General features: G+C 38.9%; 1 protein-coding gene across 1 annotated transcript in view; it reads left to right on the top strand.

Annotated features, from left to right (window-relative positions):
- Positions 1–19,984, top strand: part of LOC134491557 (uncharacterized) — a 50,778-nt gene extending 30,794 nt beyond the window's left edge. Inside the window, exons 9-12 of the mRNA XM_063295396.1 lie at positions 8,852–9,010; positions 17,302–17,449; positions 17,631–17,774; positions 19,257–19,984. Of these exons, the coding sequence (XP_063151466.1) occupies positions 8,852–9,010; positions 17,302–17,449; positions 17,631–17,774; positions 19,257–19,708 (903 nt within the window). The 3' untranslated portion in view covers positions 19,709–19,984. The remainder of the gene's footprint in view (positions 1–8,851; positions 9,011–17,301; positions 17,450–17,630; positions 17,775–19,256) is intronic.
- Positions 19,985–20,461: the final 477 nt, after the last annotated feature.

Genomic DNA, 20,461 nt, shown 5'->3' with positions numbered 1-20,461 from the left:
TCAAAACTGTCAGTTCTTTTGGATCAGAAAGATAGGGTCCAGAATTCTTTCATCTTATTGTGTTGGTTAGACTGAGCCACTTCTCTGTAGTGTTCTTTCCAGTAGTTTTGGATGCTTTATTATTTTTTTTTCATTACTCAGGGGGTTAATTATGACATAGGTTGGAAATTCTTCTCTAGCTGGGAATTAGATCATGAAATCTGTGATAGGAATATAGTATCTAGCCCAGTGTTTCTCAACCTCAGCAACTTTAAGATATGTGGACTTCAGCTCCCAGAGTTTCCCAGCCAGTTCCCCATTTTAAAGTTGCTGAGGTTGAGAAACACTGGTCTAGCCAAAACCACAGGAGTATTTGTAGTGCAATCTCAGCAGAGTCATTAAACATGCCATTTAGAAGTGATAGAATTTCATAAATGTTTAGAAAGTATACATAAATGTCAGCATCCTCCTTAAATATCTCTGAAACTTCATAATAGTTATGAACACTTAGCTCATGGTGGGAGCTATGAATATTCTAGATTTTAATTCAATTCCTTATGGCTGCTGGAAGGATTCTGAAAATAACCAAAATAGGTTTTTCAAAGATATTTCAAACTTATGTGAGAGATATTTTGGGATTGAATACATGAAAGACTCTGTAATATAAGCTTCGTTGTAGAAAGGAAACAGCTGTATTAGGTGGGCATTTTGCTTTAGCAGAAAACATTTCCATTCATTGAGTTTTGCAATCATCTGTATCTACATATGTCTCCTATTCCATTATTCTCCCTTGCCCACCAAAAAGAGCTGGTCGCTCTCTGGAACTAAAGAAAATAGAGTGTAGAGGGCTGCTGTAGATGAAAGAAAAATTGTACACCAATGCTTCAAGACAAAGCCACATTTGTTGTTAAGACATGGATTTCTAACAAGTTGTCAGTGAATGCTCTCTTAGGAATTGCAGCCTCAGTACAATGAATGGAAATTGAGTGTGGCAGTAAATATCAGTAGACACTTCCAGCTGCAATTTTGCTTTCCATAATAGAGAGGACTGTGTTTTGAGAGCCAGAAAGTGTTATATGCAACCATTAAAATAGTATTTCAGTTTCAAGAATATTATATAAATGTTTTATAAAATATTTTTATCAATCTTCCTCCACTCTGGAAGTTATTATAGGACATGATATGGATATGTTCTTTTGTTATTACCAGCTTTATTTTGGTCTCCAGAAAGTGCCTATTTTATCTAAATATACCAAAATATGAGCCAATTATCAAAGGTCATATTGAAACTTTTAGACAAGTTAAATACGGTAATAAACTATTACAGGGAATAAGCACCAACATCTGAAGGAACCCAAAATGAACAAGCATGAAATTAAGGTTTTCCTTGATACATGAATGTAAATGTGGCCAATTCCTGGATGTATTTATTCCAGTTTAAAAAATGGGTGAATCTTAAATTCATTGGATGATACTTAAGTTTGAATAAGTCTAATTGATGATTGTGCATTTATTCATTAATTATGTGTTCACCAAATGACCCATATATGACTGAATTGATTACTTATAATTTACTCTTGTATTGGACACATTCAGTAATTGCTGCAGTATAATCAGATGAGTGTTTCATTTCCTTATTCTGCTTTGAAGGCTAAAGTGAATAAAACTGCCTAGATGAATAAAATTAGAAGAACAAATGTAGTCAGCAATGATCCCAACTTTTAAATTTATTTTTTCTTTTAACCTATTTATTTACATCTTATTTTTCAGTTAAGTATTGTAAAAGAAGGCAGAGATAGCGAAGGTATGCAAAAGCTGTTGAAAGATAAGAGACAGCAAACAAAATCTTAACCCTGGGAAAGAAGTAAGCATAAGAAAAAGACTCAAAATAATCTTGCCTTGTTTCTGTATGGTAGAAGGGAGGACTGAGGAAAAAAACTGTCAGGCTTTCAAAATTCTGTTCTTATAATCTATAACAGTGTTTCTCAACCTTGGCAACCTTAGATGGGTAGACTTCCAGAATTCCCCATCCAGCCTGGCTGGCTGAGGAATTCTGGGAGTTGAAGTCCACCCATCTTAAAGGTGCCAAGTTTGAGAAACTCTGCTCTGTAACAGTGAAGTAGAGTGCTAGTAGATCTTGTGGTGTCTGATTCCTGACCTGGTCTACCTCAAAGGTACAAATATGTATTTGCATTTAGATTTTGGAAAAAGTCTTGTGGCAAATATTGAATTTAAAAGAAACAAAAGTAAAGTAAACTGTAAAACATTACAGAAACCAGGAATATTGAATTATAGTTGGAAGGGGCAATTAGGCTACTGAATGAAATCCTCTGCTTGGTGCTTCTTTTGACTTATTTGAAGCTCCCTCCCACTAGTGACTCATATGGAACTGTGATCAACTACAATTCAAAGATCCTTTCCACATCTTCTGTCCTATTTTATCATTTGTTTTCTTTTTACATAAGGAAGAAGTTTGTCTCTTTCAAATTCCATTTTGTTATATTCAGTCCACTATTATGTATACATCATCTTGATGTTTGTTTTAGTCTCTTAGACACTTAACCATCTCACTGAATTTTATATCATCTGCAAATTTGATGAGTATCTAAGTCAGTGATAAAAATGTAGAAAATTACCAGGACCAAAACCTGTGGCATTCCTCTTCAGTAACCCACTCCAGTCTAATGAGAAACTACTGATGAGCATTCTTTAAATACTTTTTAAACTGCTATGGTCCCACCTAATAAGACATGTTATCCAGTCCATATTTAACTGATTTGCTACTCAGAATAACATGGCGCTTTGCCAAAACAAAATGCGTTATATCCACAGTATTCCTACAATCTACTGAGGAAGTTATCCTATCAAAACTGAAGTTAGATTAGTGTGACATTTCACAAATCCTTTTAGATTTCTGGCAATCACTGCATTTTTTCAAGATGTTTGAAGATTAGTTGCTTTATGACTTGTTGAAAAATCTACACAACAATATCAGATTGACTAGTCTGTTGTTTCTGAATTCTTCTTCCCTCCTTGTTGAAGACAGGGAAATTTGCCCTCCTTTAGACATCTGGTACTTAATCATTTCCCAAGAGTATTCAAAAATAATGAGAGGTTCAGCCATGCTATCAGGAAGTTCCTTCAGTACCCTAGGATGGAATTCATCTGGTTCTAAAATCTGTAGTGACTGAAAGTCAGTAGGTGTTCTCTAATGGTATCTCTTTCAAGTTCAAACTGTAATCCTTTTTCAGCCAGTTGCATCTGCAGGAACTTGCTGGTGTCATCAAAATGATTAAAGCTAAGTCACACTGCAAGGTTGGCGCCTTTTGGGTGAGTGTGCAAGGTCACAACACATATAGAGAAGGAGTGGGGCTTGCATGGTTATACTGTGCAATCATCCTGACCCCCCCTCCTTTACCAGATACTGCTGTGTACAATTTACTTCTCATACCAGTTTAACAATTTACTCTTGCTGAAGAAGACTGGCTGAATATAAGAGTTGATTAGCTCTGCCTTTCCTTTCCTTTTGGTAATTTTTTGCTATTTTTATTGAGTAGCTATATACTGTTACTTTTTTCTCCTTATTCTGAATGTAGATAAAGGAGATTCTTTTTTTTTTTGTTATCCTTCATTAACTTCAGCTTATTTTGAGTAGGTACCATTTCTACAAATGTAGGTATCATTACCCGTAGGTGTGATTTCTTGTTAACGTCTCCTCTTTTTATGTGGTATATGTATCCATATCAATTTGCAGATCCTCACAAAGCTCCTTGTGCAGGCATATTGGCTTTTGCATTTCTTTTATCTCAGGAATTATTTTATACTGTGCTTTTAATTCCCCCCTTGTTAGGAACTCCCACGCATCTGAGCTTTTTTCTGTTAGCTTCTCCTACCATAAAGTACCAGTTGCCATTAAAGTTCATTAAAATTTGTTTCCTTGAAATTATTTATATTTTAGACTTTGCACTTTTTAACCTGATTTACATAAATTGGGTGTGGAGGGCAGTTAAATTCAGTTTCATTTGGGGGCTGCATATAACCCCTGTAGGTAAATAAGTATGCATTTTATATTCATCTTTAGTTTTCTTTAAAATCAATCATTACATGATCACTTTTCCTATTTGTTAGGAACAATTCAAAAACAGTTGATTCCCTTTTGTATTCTTTATAGTATGAAGTTGTCCTTTCCAATTAAAAATGCCAAAGAAAATTATATGGAAAACCACTCTGAGTAACAAAGTCCATGATTCCCGCTTTATTAACTAAACTAGAGTACTCGTTGGAAAGACGCACACATTTAGATTGTGTAATGATACAGAATTGGAAATAAAGATGAATCATAAAAATCCAACACTGTGAACATAAAATCCAGAGTTGTGAAAGAAGCAGATTTCTTTTAAAATATGGAAATAAAATATGGAAATAAAAAAGAAATACGAAAGTTGTTGCACTTACAGATAGAACAGAGGATATTATATGGCTCCTTTCCATAATGTGGATACTGTTTTCTTTAGTCTGTAGATGGCAGTAGTTTGCTACAATAATGATATGCTGAGGCTTTCAGATTTAACCAGTGATTTTAATGCCTTGATGAAACATATATATTAAAACTTGTTCATAGGGACCAGTGTAGTTATAGCCCAACATAATTCAGTAGGTTGACCTGAGTGTAGGAAGCCTAGGTTTTTGTTCATATATTGGTATTTTTGGCAGCAAGTAGCAGGCTATTATTTATCAGCCCCCAAGCCCCCCCAAACAATGTTAATACTGACTTTTGTAAAGTAAAATATTATAAAGTACTCTGAATGTTAAAGCTTTGTTGATGGGAGAAGGTAGAGCGCTGAGCCTCCTAACTCTTAAAACACTGTTGTAGTATAATGAATTCTTAGCATTGATTTCACAAAAACGTTTTTCTCATGTTTTATTTATTGTGTTGAAGAGAAATGCTTATATTTATATTGATTTATAAAATTATTTAATATTTATCTATTTTGTAGAAGCTATACTGTTATTTATTTTTATTTTAAATTATATTGCCAACTGCAATTATTGGTGCTGTATATACTTGCTGATAAGCTCATCCGTAGATAAGCTGACCCTTAAATTTTTAACCAAAATACCATGAAAAATCCCAACCCTTATAAAGTACAGTATTACTGTATATACTTGTGCATAAGCTGAATCCAATTTGGATGTATTTAGGCACCTAAAATGTTTGGCTTATCCACAAGTATATACGGTATTTCTTGAGGTTAGGAGGCTTGTGGGGCATAGGATAAGGCATGCTGAAGTTGTGGAATTTTAGTGATTTTCTTGACTCTTCTTCCTCTGTTCTCAATCACATTGAGCTCCATTCCTGAAAAACAGTGTTATGAAATATGATGTTTATGACTTTTAGTTTATATTGCAAAGGGGAGAAAATGCATGGAACAAACTACAGGTAGTCTTTGCTTAATGATGGTAATTGGGAACAATTTCTGCTGCTAAGCAATGCGGCCGTAAAGTGCAATGTCATGTGACCATGCTGCTTAGTGACAGCAGTTCTGGCAGTCCCCAGTTACATTGTTAGGTGAATCACTGTGGGTTGTTAAGCAAGGATCTCACGTGACTGCAGTTTCCAACTTCTTGCCAGCTTCCCCGTTGACTTTGCTTGTGGGAAGTCAGCAGGGAAAGTTGCAAATCATGATTACGTGATCACAGGACGGTGTAATGGTTGGAAATCTGGGCCGGTTGCCAAGCACCTAGATTGCTATCATGTGACTGCAGGGGTGTTGCAAAGACCAGAAGGGCTGGACATAAGTACCACCCATTCAGTGCCATTGCAAGTGTGAATGGTCGCTGAATGAGTGCTTGTTAACTGAGGACCACCTTTAATTTATAGCCCTCGGAAGTTCAGGTTGGCCATTGTTGCTCATTAATAAGGAACAGAAAGAAACCCGTGTATCTTCTGCTTACTATTGGAGATAAAAGAAATTTCATGTAGGTTCTTTTAAAGAACTGTACTTGCACCTCCGCTGCAAGATGGGAACCTTATTTCTACACACATATTTCCTGCTGGAGGGGATGAAAGAATTGCTGGGCTGCTCATGAGCATAAGCTATATTTTACTGTTCCATTATAGAGTACAGGTAGTCCTTGGTTAACAATGGCAATTGAGTCTGGAATTTCCATTGTTAAAGCATGATGTCACGTGACCACGTTGCTTAGCAACAGCAGTTTCGGTACTTCTAGTTGCTGCTGTTAAGTGAATCCCATGCCATCATTAAATATGATATCACATGGTTGCCATTTGCAACCTCCTGCTGGCTTCCCCATTGACTGCTTGTCGGAAGCTGGCAGCGAAGGTTGCAAATGGCAATCATGTGACCTTGGGATGCTATGATGTCGTAATTGCAAGCGGGTTGCGAAGTGCCCACATCACAATCCCATGGCCATGAGGATGCTGCAATGGCTGGAACTTTGAGGACCGGTTGTAAGTACCACTTGTTCGGTGCCGTCGTAAGTTTAGACGGTCACTGAATGAGTGGATGTTTAGTGAGGACCACCTGTAATCAGCAAACCATCTCTCTTTCTTCTTCCAACTATCATTGTAGTAACTTTCATGCAGAGATTTTTTTGTTTCTGTCCCTTTCCCATTGTTTTATTAAAATATTATTATCTAAATGCATAATTACAAAAGTGAATCTATTAACTTCATCAGCTCAGACCCCAAGGAATCCTAGTATAAGTCAAGAAAGAACAGGTTCAAGTCCCACCATTCCTGACTTTAATATAAAGGCTTTTGACTTGAAAATAAAGGCAAGCCTCTGACCCCATCTGTAGCCCTAGAGAATGCCAGCAGCAGTGTATGGAGACCAGAAAATGCTGTGGACTCCTTGGTGATTTCTGAGCTTGGTTGTTTGCTTGCAGTTGTTTTATTACCCAACTAGGTAACATCATCAGTGCAAGTGAGTGTGGGGTTTACTCCCTGTTTATATACAGTAGCTTTCCCTGCCAGTTTTGGTGGGGTGTGGTTTTCTCCTTGATTAGGGTATTGTTTTCTGTTTGTTTGATTGTTTGTCTGGTGTTAACCCCTGCTTCTCTGGGTGCTGGCTGCTGGAAAGGATGTGTTTTGGTCTTTCAACCCTGGGGTACATATATTCTCTTCTATTGGAACCAGAAGACAGCGAAGTGAAGTCATGGGTTGTTGCAGATGACGGCACCTAATGGAAGCTGGCTACTCACTTCTGCTAACTGCAGTAAATCATGGCTGTTCAGCTTTAACATATTTAAGCATGCTCAGAAGAGACATCTACTAGAACAAATTCAGTGATGGCCTACCTTGAAGCTCTGTGTTGTACATACTCTATGTTGTGAATTTTTGACCCCCCAGAATGGATTAGACAACTGTCACTGATTCTCCCTTGGATCTTGACCATTGTATTCAGATTGTTTGTTGGTGTTTCAACCCTCAAACTGAGCCAGACACTGCTACTGCCTGACTCCTTGCAACCCAGATGAAAGCCTAAAGACTAATTTATGGCTGTATGAGCAACTACAGTCCTAAGTAGATTTTCTGATTGATGACTGGCCTTTTTTTTGTTCCAGGGTCTTGCTAAGTTGTGAAGCTGGGAAGCATTTTGACTGGAATGTCATCTGATGGGGAAAAAACTCAAAATGACTTGAGCATTTCATGTTCTGATGAGCAAAACATAAAACATGTTGAATGTTCCAGCCCTCAGCAACAATGGAAACTGAGGAAAAGCCCTTTGCTTCCTTAATTTTCACACCGGGCTCAGAGTAGGAGGAGTGGCTTGGACCTCTGGGTTATTTTTAGCCCAGGAGGAGGAACTTGAGGGAGTACTGAAGGGAGGCAGGAGCTGTGGAAATAGTGCTAAACTGGGAAGTGCTCAATCTCTCTGGAGGCTGGCTTTATCTGGAGGCCCACAATGACTCCAGTTTGCTGGGCTTGTGCTGTCCCCTGGGCACTGGCCACTGGAACCTCTCTCCCAGACTTGGAGGCTGGAGTCTCTGCTATACAGCCAGCTATTTAAGACTGTGATCTTATCTCTTCAACCATGGAGCTAAAGGACTTATATATACCAGTGGTTGCAGTTTGGATCTGGTTTCTGTCTTAGACAGTTGCAATGTGATCTAGTAGTAGATGTCAGGCCCAGCCCAAGAACTTCAGAGAATCAATCCAGCCAAACTTCAGTTCTTTATTTGCTTCCACCATATAGACAGAATCTTGCCAGACTAAAGCTACTGTACCTAACCTAAGGGGAAGTAACCTGGGAAGGCTCTATAGCGGGGCTAATCTGAACCTCTTAGTTTCCCCACATTTGCTTTCTGGACTGTGTCTCCTCTTATCTTGCCCTCCTTGGAATGTGGTCCCTCCTTCCTGAGAACCAGCAGCATTACTGGAATCCACCGCAGTGGAGGATTTTACCATCTGTCTGTTGCCATGGTCAGATAACTTTCTGATTGCCTTTCTGCAGAGCACTGTCACCCTGTGTAGTTAGATAGGGCCTAATAGATTGGCCCACCCCATGTGACTTATGGACCCTGCTGGGTTCCAGAGGGATCTTGAGGTTATCCGTGAGAATCTTTAGCATAGCCTGGAATGGGCTTTGGCCTGTGTGGCTACTATTGGGCCTCTCCCTGTGCACTGATCTAGGGGTGCACCTTGATTTTCCAAGGGGCTCCAGGTGATGAAGCACCAGAAGAAGTACCTAGAGCCCTTGGGGGAAGATGAAGAGCAAATCTAATTGAACACAGGAATCCTTATTCAGGATTACACTGTGGTGATAAGGACAGTGAAACATTATTTCTCCATCCTCATAAAAAAAAAAGTGTGAAGCACTCCTTTTAGTAGTTTTCCAATGTTTTTCAGGACATTTTAGAAAATTCTTTGAGCCAGGAGTTCACTGTGGAGAATGTACTTGCAACACTTCCAGCATTTCCCAAGGGTGCCCCTCAGCAACGTGCTAAAAGAGCAGTAGATGCCTTAGTAAAGGCTCAGAATTATTCCAGGCAAATGTCCATGCAGCAGGTGAGTGGATGTGAGTTTAATGCAACTTTGCTTTTTATACTGAGAAGAAAAATCCAAATTTTGTTGTACTTTGCAATCACTGGGCATATATTTCCTACTAACTTCGCTAATGCGTGAAGGTATTTTTCATCTAATGTTTGAGCAGGTATTTTTCTCATTCCCTATTGGCAGTCATTGTTTGTCTGTTTAGCAGGGATTTATGAATATATGAGATTCCATTTCTTTATTTAATAAAATACTTATAGCCTGCCCACTATTCTAAGGTTCCCCTGGTGGGCTGCAAACCATAAAATATGTAAGATAAAACAACATGCAATAAAATGTATAATAATTTAAAATTAAAACAATAGTGACCATAACACAAGAGCGGACAATCTGTCATGAGTACTGATGGCAAGCAGAAGGGGGCCTCTATCCAGGGGGGAAAACGCATGCATAGTACTGAGGAATTAAGCAGCCATTCAAAGAGACACAGATCAGACCCACCTTAACTTTTGGGGTTTATCTGTATGGGTTTTTCCCACGCTTCTTCAGTTTGTTAGGATTTTCTGTCTTATGTAGCAGTAATAAACACTAGAGACCTGTTCCTCGTCTCAGCATCATTCGTGACTGTTAGGACATAACAAACTCTACTCCCATTGAAAGAGGGAGGAACAAAGAAAAATAAAGGAGAGACATTTGGGAAATTGTCTTTGGAAAACCAGGAAATTCGGCAAGCCATCCAACAATTGGCAGCAGCCCTGCAACAACACCAACAACAAGTAGATCTCCAGATCAACACATTACAAGCAGCTATGCTACAGCAGTTACAACAACCAGCTCCAGTTAACCCACAACCGGTGCCAGCAGCAGCAGCAGCTCTGCCAGTAATCTTGAGATCCCAGGGCAGTCTACCAGAGAAGTTTGGAGGAGAAGCAGGACAGTTGAGAACTTTTCTCACACAGTGCACAATGTTTTTCGACAGCAGGCCGGCAGAGTTTCCCACAGACAGAACCAGAGTCACCTTCATTTTAAGTCTGCTAAAGGGCCCAGCAGCCAAATGGGCTATTCCCATGGTGGAGAAGAACAACCCAATTCTCAACGACTACCAGAATTTTCTGGCAGGGTTCCGAGCACACTTTGACGACCCGATCAGAGAGGTCACTGCCAGCCGGGAAATTTGGAAGCTCAAGCAAGGCAACAAGAGAGTGGGAATCTACATTGCTGATTTCAAGCTGTTAGCAGGAGATCTGGACTGGAATGAGAGTGCCTTGAAAGACCAATTCAAACAGGGGCTGGATGAAGAAATTAAAAATGAATTAGTGTGCCAGGGAACACCAGCTACCCTAGAAGGTTTATATCAGTTGTCTGTGGTCATAGATGCCAGGCTAGAAGAGCTCAGACAGATGCAGCCGGGGAGAGGCAGGGGCCTCAGGGCGATTCTAGGATTTCCAGCTCTCTCCACAGCATCTCCTTACTCAGGACCAGAGGAGCCGATGCAGATCGGGGCAAGCAGGAGGCTTATTTCCAAGGCTGAGAGACAGAGAAGGAGAGAGAGAGCCCTCTGTTTCTACTGAGGAGTCCAGGGGCACATGGTAAGAGCTTGCCCAGCGAGAAGCCAAGCAAATTCCGTAAGAGCCCCAGGGCAAGCAGCTGAACCAAGAGCCACCTCTGCCTCTACTTCCAACCAGGGAAACTCGTCAGTCTCCCTCCACAGAGCTCAGCAGGGAGACCATCAATCAATTAAGAAGGGCTCATTCCGAGGATTCCAGGCAATCCTTTTACTACTTACCAGTCATAATGCACGTAAACCCAGAGCACCAGGTCAAGCTAGAGGCCCTTGTGGATTCCGGAGTTTCCACCAATTTTATTGATGTACAGACTGTACAAGACTTCAACATCCCGACCATAGACTTGCCACGTCCCATAGAAGTGGAGACCATTGGCGGCCAGCCCCTCAAGGCAGGGCCGATTAGAAGGTTCACAGAACCTTTGCAACTAACAACAGGAGACCACACTGAGTGGATCCAACTTTATGTTACGGCATCACTTAATGTGCCTATAGTCCTGGGCACACCTTGGCTGAAGATCCACAACCCATTGTTGAACTGGACTACGGGAGCAATCTCCTTCCCAGCTAAGGAATGCCAGCACCACAAGATTCAAGCTGCTCTCCTCTCTCCAGCAACCAATGCAGTCATGGAAGCAGGGGGGGTCCAGTTGCCAGCCAAGTATGCAGATTTCGCAGACATTTTCAGTGAACAAGAGGCCACAGCACTACCCCCCCCATAGGGACTGTGATTGCACCATTGAGTTGATACCAGGAGCCAAGATTCCAGCAAGGAAACAATATCCCATGTCCCCCAAGGAACTAGCCACCTTAAAGGATTACTTGGATTCTAATCTCCAAAAGGGTTTCATCCAACCATCTACTTCTCCAGTGTCTGCTCCTACCTTCTTTGTACCAAAGAAGCCTGACCCATTGGCACTGGCAAACCAGGAGGCACCCATGAGAGGGGTCCACGATTTCAGTTCCCTCAATAAACTCACGATAAAAGAAAATTATCCCCTCCCACTAATATCTGATCTGCTGGATCGCTTACCGAAAGCACACATTTTTACTAGGTTGGACCTCAGGAATGCATACAATCTGATCCGGATGAATATTTGACTGCCTTCGATACCAGGTTTGGTAAATTTGAATACCTTGTTTTGCCCTTTGGCTTGTCTAATGCAGGAGCCATATTTTCCTGATTTGTGAATCAAATTTTCTCTGATTTACTAGATAAGTATCTAGTCATTTATCTAGATGACATATTAATATTCTCTGACAATGCTACAACTCATGTAACCCACGTACGTAATGTCTTACAAAGATTGAGAGAGAACAAGCTGTTTGCCAAGCTAGAGAAGTGTGCCTTCGATTTAACTGAATTACATTTCCTGGGCTATAAAATATCAACAGAAGGCATATCCATGGATCCTTCTAAGGTCCAGGCAATTCTCTCTTGGCAACCCCCCCGAAATGTGAAAGAGGTAGAAAGATTTCTAGCGTTTTGCAATTTTTACAGGAGATTCATAAATAAATTTAGTGACAGGGCTAAACCCCTCACACAGCTTTTGAAGAAAGGATCAAAATTCATTTGGGGGGAGAGAGAGCAAGCAGCCTTCCAAGAATTTAAGCAACTCTTTGCATCCCAGCTGCTTTTAAAGCACCCTGATCCCACGAAGCAATTCATAATGCATTCAGATGCTTCCGATATTGCCATTGGGGCAGTGTTATTGCAATATACAAACAACACTGAGAATACATTGCTTCCTTGTGCCTTTTTTTCACGCATGCTCTCACCAGCAGAGAGAAACTATGATGTTTTTAACAAGGAGTTGCTAGCAATTAAAGCAGCATTTCAAGAGTGGAGGCACTGGCTAGAAGGTGCAACCTTTCCTGTGAAAGTTTGCACCGATCACAAGAATTTACAGCTTCAAAACTCCAGATCCCTCACCCCATGCCAAATCAGATGGAGCCAGTTTTTCTCCCGTTTCAATTTTGTTATTTCTTATGTTCCTGGGGTGCAGAACCGTTTGGCAGATGCCCTGTCTCGATCCATTCAGGCAACCCCCGCTACTCACCAGGAGGTACAGGCTACTATATTACAACCTCACAACTTTCAGCAGTCTATGAGGGGGAACCAGACAGGGATTTTAGCAGCAGGCAGACAAGCAGAGGACCTATTTACAAGAGTCAGAGCTCAGCAGCAACAGGACCCATATGCCAGGGCCAGGATGGATGACCTCCAGAGGTGCCCTCAAGACACTGCCTCCCCATTTAATGTGGAGGCAGGAATCCTCTGGCATAGTGGGCAATTATACATTCCCCCCTCATTGAGGGAAGAAGTACTGAGACTTTGCCATGACCATCAAACGGCAGGCCACAGAGGTGTTTTCAAAACTCTCCATAGAGCTCTGAGAGACTACTGGTGGCCTAAGATGACTGCAGACATAAAGGGTTACGTTGCTTCTTGTCATACCTGTAGATGAGCCAAGACTCTCCCAGGGAAGCCCACAGACTCTTGCAACCCCTACCCACCCCCAGTAGGCCTTGGGATACAATTTCCATGGATTTCATCACTGATTTACCCCTGGTCCAGGGGCTGACTTCCATACTAGTGGTGGTGGACCTTTTCACTAAAATGGTGCATTTTATTCCTTGCAAGGGCCTCCCATCTGCGCAAGCCACAGTGCAGTTGTTTATGGACCATGTTTTTCAGTATAGAGGCAAGATAAATCACTTGGTGAGTGACAGAGGCCCTCAGTTCACTTCCAGGTTCTGGACAGCCCTTTTCCAGTCATTAGGGGTCCAGATCCACCTATCATCATCGCATCATCGTCTTATGTAGCAGTAATAAACACTAGAGACCTATTCCTCGTCTCAGCATGATTCCTGACTGTTAGGACACAATCACCAAATGTTATGATGGGTAGTGCAGCATACCCAGGTTTTGATTGTTAAGATCCAAATGCATGAGTAAGAAGCTAGGTCTTCCCCAATATCGAAAAGCCAATAGTATTCAAATGGTGCAGAAGCCCCCTCTTGTGGTTTCCCATAATGCACCTCTCTCAATTCTAGGGGTACTGAGAAGGGCCCCTCCCCCACAGAATTTCATGTTCAGGCAAATGCATATCCGGAGAGATGCTTCTTCAAGGATCAAGAAACAATCCGAGTAGAGCCTGGATGTTTTGTGTGTGAAACTAATAATTTAAGAAGGCTCAGTAAATTAAAGCTTCAACTTTGGCACAACAGTTAAGTCAAGGACTTTCAATTCAGTTACGGTTTTAGCGTCCTTTTTTCTTTTAGAAGAAGGAGAACCTTAACCCATTGCTGGAGCACATGCTATGAATAACATAAAGCCCCAAGTTCAGTTCTTGATATTCTTAATGGAAAAAATCTTGGGAAGAACTGAAAAGAAATGTTAGAAAAGCCTGAAATTTGCTTGAAATGTTAGAAAAGTCACTGCCTGTTTTGGAATAAAGAGGTGTTAAAGTAGAAGGTCCTGTCTCCTGATTCAGCAGCTCTTTTGTAGCCTTGAAAGGTAAGTTTGGAGTAACAGAAATGCTATGCTGCTTTGAATATACACAGACAGATATGTTTACATAAAACCGTGCTATAATTTCAGCTACACAAATGTCTATCTAGGCACTTCTAGTTATTCATTTTACTTATTGCTGTAACAGCTTTTAATAACTTCTGATATTAAATTCTTTATTTGAAGCTGAGAGGCAAAAATAAAGTTTGGACTTATATATTAAAATACAACTATCTAGCCCAGTGTTTCCGAACCTTGACCACTTGAAGATGTGTGGACTTCAACTCCCAGAATTCCCCATGCTGGCTGGGGAATTCTGGAAGTTGAAGTCCGCACATCTTCAAATGGCCAATGTTTCTCAACTTTGGAGTTGGAGCCATTGGGGTACCTTAAAATTAAAATAATAGCAATGTATTTCATTATCCAATAGTTGGTAAAAATTGAGAGTTAATCCAGTTAATTGAGAATTAACTAGATTAAAAATATATGGGCAAAAGTTAATATCTGCTAGCACTGTTCTAAATACATTTATGCAAAAATTTACAAAATATTAACAAGTTAGGGAAAGCATGCAGAGCACGGTTTCTTCAATTCTTTCCAACCCTTTTACCTGCAGGGGCTATAGAAGGTAACATTTTCTTCTGTGTAATTGAGTATCCTATATCCTCCCTCTCTCTCTTTCTGTGTGTGTATTTCTGCTTTTCCTTTGTCTTGTGTGTTTGAGGGTACTATACAAAATGTGGAGGGTAACTTTACATATTTTCTCTCTAATATTCTGTTAGGTTAGAAATAATTTTTAAAAAGATTCTGCAGAATTCTCATGCTTTGGATTATTATTATTATCTTTTTGGTATGAAACTCTAGCATGCAAGGTGCAGACTAACTCTTTTGGATCCAGCTCACTGGAGTTTTCTAGTAGAAAAACCAATCTGCTCTTCATTTTCAATCAGTTCATCTTGGAATCATTTTATCTTGTGCCTGGGAAAGTACATTAGGTCACTAAAATAATCTGACTGCTAGCTCAGTAAGATGGCCAATAACCCCAAAGTCAAAATTGTCTCAGACCCATTTCATAATATTTATTTTTCCATAGGCTATTGGATTCTCCCTGGGGGCAAGGAAGAGAATGTTTAAGGACTTTCTGCAAAGAAGGCGCCTTCATTTTTCTCTTCTATTATACCTTGGTGTTACAGTATAGTGTATAAGTAGCAAATTGTATTCAAATTAAAACCTAAATTCCTGGTGTGTTTGTATTATTCTGCTGCCTGCTCTTAATTCAGTATCAAGGATTTAATTGATCTTGTGTGGTGAAAAACATTTTCAACACAAATGGAAAGAAGATCAGTGAACCAAAAAAATCACACAATAAATTGTACTTTAGAAAGTATAATTTATTTTTGTTGTAACGCTCAACTCTCTCTTCAGCTGTACAAACTGAAGCAGGAAATGGGAAAGATTGTTTCTTAGAATAGAAATGATTCTTGCCATATAAGTCTGTTTTGTGAGCTTATAAAGCAATCTATTAAAAGGTGTTATTTAAAATGTTTTAGGGAAACATTGCGTTTAATGCTTTTTTAAGCAACTTGACAAATATTCAAACTTCCTTCTAGATTTAATTATTTTTTATATTATTTAGCAATATTGTCATGTCTAAGGATTAGAAGTATTAGGTAAAGGCAAGTCCTACCAGCTAGCTGTTTGGGGCTTGGGTTAGTAACTCTATCTCCTAACTCATGTGGTAGTCACCCTATATCACTACTTCAGCAACATTAATAGGACTGGACAGTTTACTTTCCTGATCTTATCTTTCTGACTCTTAGTAAGCTATCTAAAATGACATGGTTATACCTTCACTTTGTCAAGAGTGGTTTCTTTCAGGATTTATCTCTTCAATTGATTGAGAGAGAACAAACAATCGTCACCTGCATAATATACAATGTATCTTTCTTCATATGTGGATCTTTTATACTATAGAAAAATCAATTACAGCAACATGTCTCTTTAATAAATGTTTGAAGGAATCAGGTCTGAAATAGAACAATAAAAACAGCTTAGAAAAAAAATGTATGTGTGTGTGCGCTTTTGAGTCCATCTTGATGCCTAGCAAATGCCTGGATTAGTCCCTGCAGTTTTCTTGGCAAGATTTCAGAAGTAGTTTGCCACTGCTTTCTTCCTTGGGCTGAGAGAATGTGACTGGCCCAAAGTCGCCCAGCTGGCTTCGTGCCTAAGGGAACACTAGAACTCACAGTCTCCAGGATTGTGCCTTAACCACTACACTAAACTGGCTTTCTTAGAAACCTTCTACCCCATTTAATGACTTTCCTAATATTTCTACCATTGAAAAATAGCTCCTGTGCACTTAGAAACCTAGTCTACTGTCTGTCTTCCCTAAATATTTTCTCAAAGGTATTTTTCAGTATAAAATACTCTCTCAACATCTACCATGGCTGGTAGACATTTGATGTATATCTAGATGCACAGATATATGTTTGTGTCTGTGTCTGTCTATCATGTCTGTCCATCTACCTACTTACCTACCTACCTACCTACCTACCTTAGTAGCTGAAGCATTGCTATGGCATGTTGATGCTTTGTCCCACCCCTCTACTATTTTTTATACATATACTGTATATAAATCAGCATTATCTCAAATGTATACCAGTGCTGAAGCCCATCTGTATGAAATTTAATTTCAAAGGACTATGCATGGCAAATCTGTGATAAAAACAACAATAATATATTGAAACAACCCCATTTTTGGAAAATTTGACTGAAGGATACATTGAAGAGTTAATAATTGGTGAGTTTTTGAGATAGTTAATAGTAAAGCTTTTGAGATAGTAAGTCTGAATATAGGAAAGTAGATATGTTTAAGATTTAAAGTGATTTTGTTATATTTACTGTAGGATGCTTGTAATATGTTTAGATGAAGTCTTTGGTTACAGTTACAAAAGTGTTCCATAATGCCATAACACTTCATTAAAAATATGATCTACAAGGGAAAAAAATAGCAGGTTGGCCTGTTATTCATGTGTTGCATCACAACACATTTAGCCTACACTATAATGCATTTATAGAAAGAAATTGCACATTTTATAGTATTAATTGATGGTTGTTACATATAACTATTAGTTTATGCAATAATAGATTATAGTATTTATTCTTTTTGCTCTTTTTTTTAGGTGATTGCTAATTCTAATCATATTTGTTGATCTTTTTCACTTCTAGATACTTGCTTTGCAAGCTGAACTAAATTTCCACAGAAATTTATATAATCTCCAGGTTAAGTATATTGAAGCTGTATTTGATGGGATAAAGCAAGCATACCACACATTTCAAGATAATGTTGCTATGGTTCTTTGTTCCCCACTACAAGGTAAATATATGGGAATAACAGCATCAATCAAATCCAGTTCTTAAGTACTGATGTATACTAAGGACACATTTAACATTAATAACCTGAAAACAATTCAAATTTAATAACATATCAGTCTATTCTGTTTAATATTTTTGAGAAAAATCTCTAGGAAATTACCACTTTCCATCTCTTCATGCAGATGTTTTTTCTTCTTACACAAAATTTAAAATTGGAGCTTCAGAAGATGCTATGAGAGACTTTCTCACTGCTTTTAAAAACAATGCTGAACAAATCCAATACGCCATTGAAACTTTGACTCCATCAGCAAGTCAGCAGCAGGAAGGTAAGAACCTGTAAATGTGTGATGGCATTTTGTCTTGGTTTCTTATATTGAAAAATGACTAGAAAGCAAGTCTGCAAACATCCTACATCACTATTCTTGGTCAAATACCAAGTTGTTACATTGATTCACAGTTAGTTCTCTGGCAGGTTTTTCCAGATGGGGTTCCATAGAAGCCTAGGATCCTTCAAGGACTTGAATGGGTTCCACAAAACTAAGAGGGGGAAAAACACCCATTCATAAGGGACTGAAGGGGAAAAATGCTACCTCTCTACAAAGGACTAGAAAATGTCCATCTTCTCGAGTACTAAAGTCTTTATTAATGGGAACAAAATAAAACTCAAGGAAACAAAACTCATCCAAAATCCTTTGATCAGACTTAGTGTCACAATTAATTGCAAGGTAGTCAAGAGATTTAATATAATCTTTAATATTAGCATCTCTTTAGTATTAGTAAAGTTGACCAGATGTGCCTTAATGTAAATTTATTTGCCCCCAAACCTAATTTCACTTGATAGATGGAAATACGGCCACTGTTTTCTATATATAGTTCATAGGCATGCTTTCATTTTGAAGAATGCAATCCAACACATGTGTTAAATGGAATTTACTTCCTCATGAAAATAGTATAATGGTAATAAAAAGCACGTCTAGGATGAAGTCTATAATATATCAAAGAGATGGCTGCCCCTGAACAAATAACAACATTTGACCATGTCCTCTTGTTTAGGAAAGAAATTAGTCACAATTGCCTGAGTGAAATTGTAGTTCTGTCTGAGACTTGGACATATGTAACACTCTTGCAATAGAAGCATTGTCTAAAACACATTTGGATGCATCATGATGATATCACCTGCTTGGCTCAAGTATTCTCTCCTGAGATATAGTCAGCATGACACAGTGGGGAAGTTGGAACCAAGAACCAATGTAGTAAAGTCTCTCATTTAAAATTCCTTTAGGTTTAGGAGAGGGCAAGCTACCATTTGCCAGGTAAAAGAGTTTTTCTTTTTTTTAAAGGCATAAACCTAATGGCTATGCAGGAATTGAGCCAAGAAATTGAGCCTGTGACAAACTCCAAAAGATTATATGTAAAATTCATTATAAGGCATATCCTGCCCAGAGTCCCCTTTTTGGGAGACATGGGCGGTGATAGAAATTTGAAGAATAAATAAATATTCAGCATATTAACACATCGATGTATCCAATAAAACATCTCTAAGCAATTGCAAAATTTGTTTCTGGGTTTATCTGATAATGAAGTATAACTATGATAATTTATTTGCTTTAACAATATAAGAAAATTCTGTAGCACTGCAATATGTGGTTTTTCTACATGTAGTGTAAATTAGTAAACTGGAAAAACCCAGTTATAACTAAAGCTATTTAAAACTATGTACATATTTCAAGCAGTCTGAGAGCAACTGTTGATTTAAGCCCTGATGATGCATTTAATTCTCTTCCTTTTTTTTTTTTTTTACTTTTAAGGTGATGAGGCCCTGTCAAGATTTGGAAAAGAGTTCTTTCTATCTCTGGAACGGTCACTCAGAGCCTGTGGAGAACAACGGGATAAAGCAGCTAGTGAAATGGGAATCTTACAGATGGAACTGGATCAGGCTTTAGAAAAACTTAGGAATTTAAGGGGACAAAAGATTAAAAAATCAGGGACCATCCAGTATTTCCCTAATCGTGAAGAAATAGAAACAAGTTGCTTGAATGTAGTTTCACAAAAGTCTGAACCTAATTCCACATCTAAATTTCCTGCAACGAGACTTGACCCTTTGCTAAAACAAGCTTCTGTTGTAGAGAGAGAGCCTACCAATTTGCTCTCCAAGCAGAAACTGGGAAATTCTGATGATATAATTATTCAGCAGAAGGGAAAGGTCCTTCGCAGGAGCAAGAGTATGAAGGCCACTGAAAGGGCACCATGGCAAGATTAGTATTTGACAGCTTTGCATTTGTTATAGTTTTTATAGTGATACAGAAATGAACGAGTGAGAGCCAGTGCTGCCTTTTCAGCATCTTCTCAGTGCCACTTTATGTCAGATACAGTTACATAAAACTGTTTAGGAAATGGGAAACATTTGATACGTTAAAGCAATTCTCACAATAATTTCAAAAGACATAGCGATGTGCTCAAGCATCACGTATCTCTGAAGACACATAAAAGCATTAAGTTAAATCTGTGAAATGTGACTGACTCAATCAGCTTCCTTGAAACTACAAGAGCCAAGGTTATTTCCCATATAACTCCATCTTACAATTCTTCAAGGACTTGCAGAAGTGTATTTTAAGTAACAAAAGAAGCAGCCACTGGACTATTCAATATTAATCTTTGTTAGATATATGTACGTATGTAAGAAGATACAAACCATGTGGTCACTTGGAAGGGAAATAAATGCCCACCAGTGGCTTTCTCCCTCTTATTCTTACAGTCCTGTCACACACTTCATTCTTTACTCATTTTCTTATTAATTATGCAGTCGATGAAAGATTTTGTTGTGTGACATTCAGAGGCTATAAAGTCTGGCCATTTTGTTTTTAGGTGTCAGTAGAAGGACTGTTTATAGAAAGATGATCTTGCAGGTTTCTTAGATGCTGAACCAAGATCATAGGAGACAGCTATGCATGTGTACTCCCAAACAAGTACTACGGATAATAGTATTTTGAACCTGGTCCATTGCTATTCTGTA

Source organism: Candoia aspera, chromosome 2 (assembly GCF_035149785.1).
Source record: "Candoia aspera isolate rCanAsp1 chromosome 2, rCanAsp1.hap2, whole genome shotgun sequence".
Taxonomy (NCBI): domain Eukaryota; kingdom Metazoa; phylum Chordata; class Lepidosauria; order Squamata; family Boidae; genus Candoia; species Candoia aspera.
This window is presented reverse-complemented; position numbering and strand designations above follow the sequence as displayed.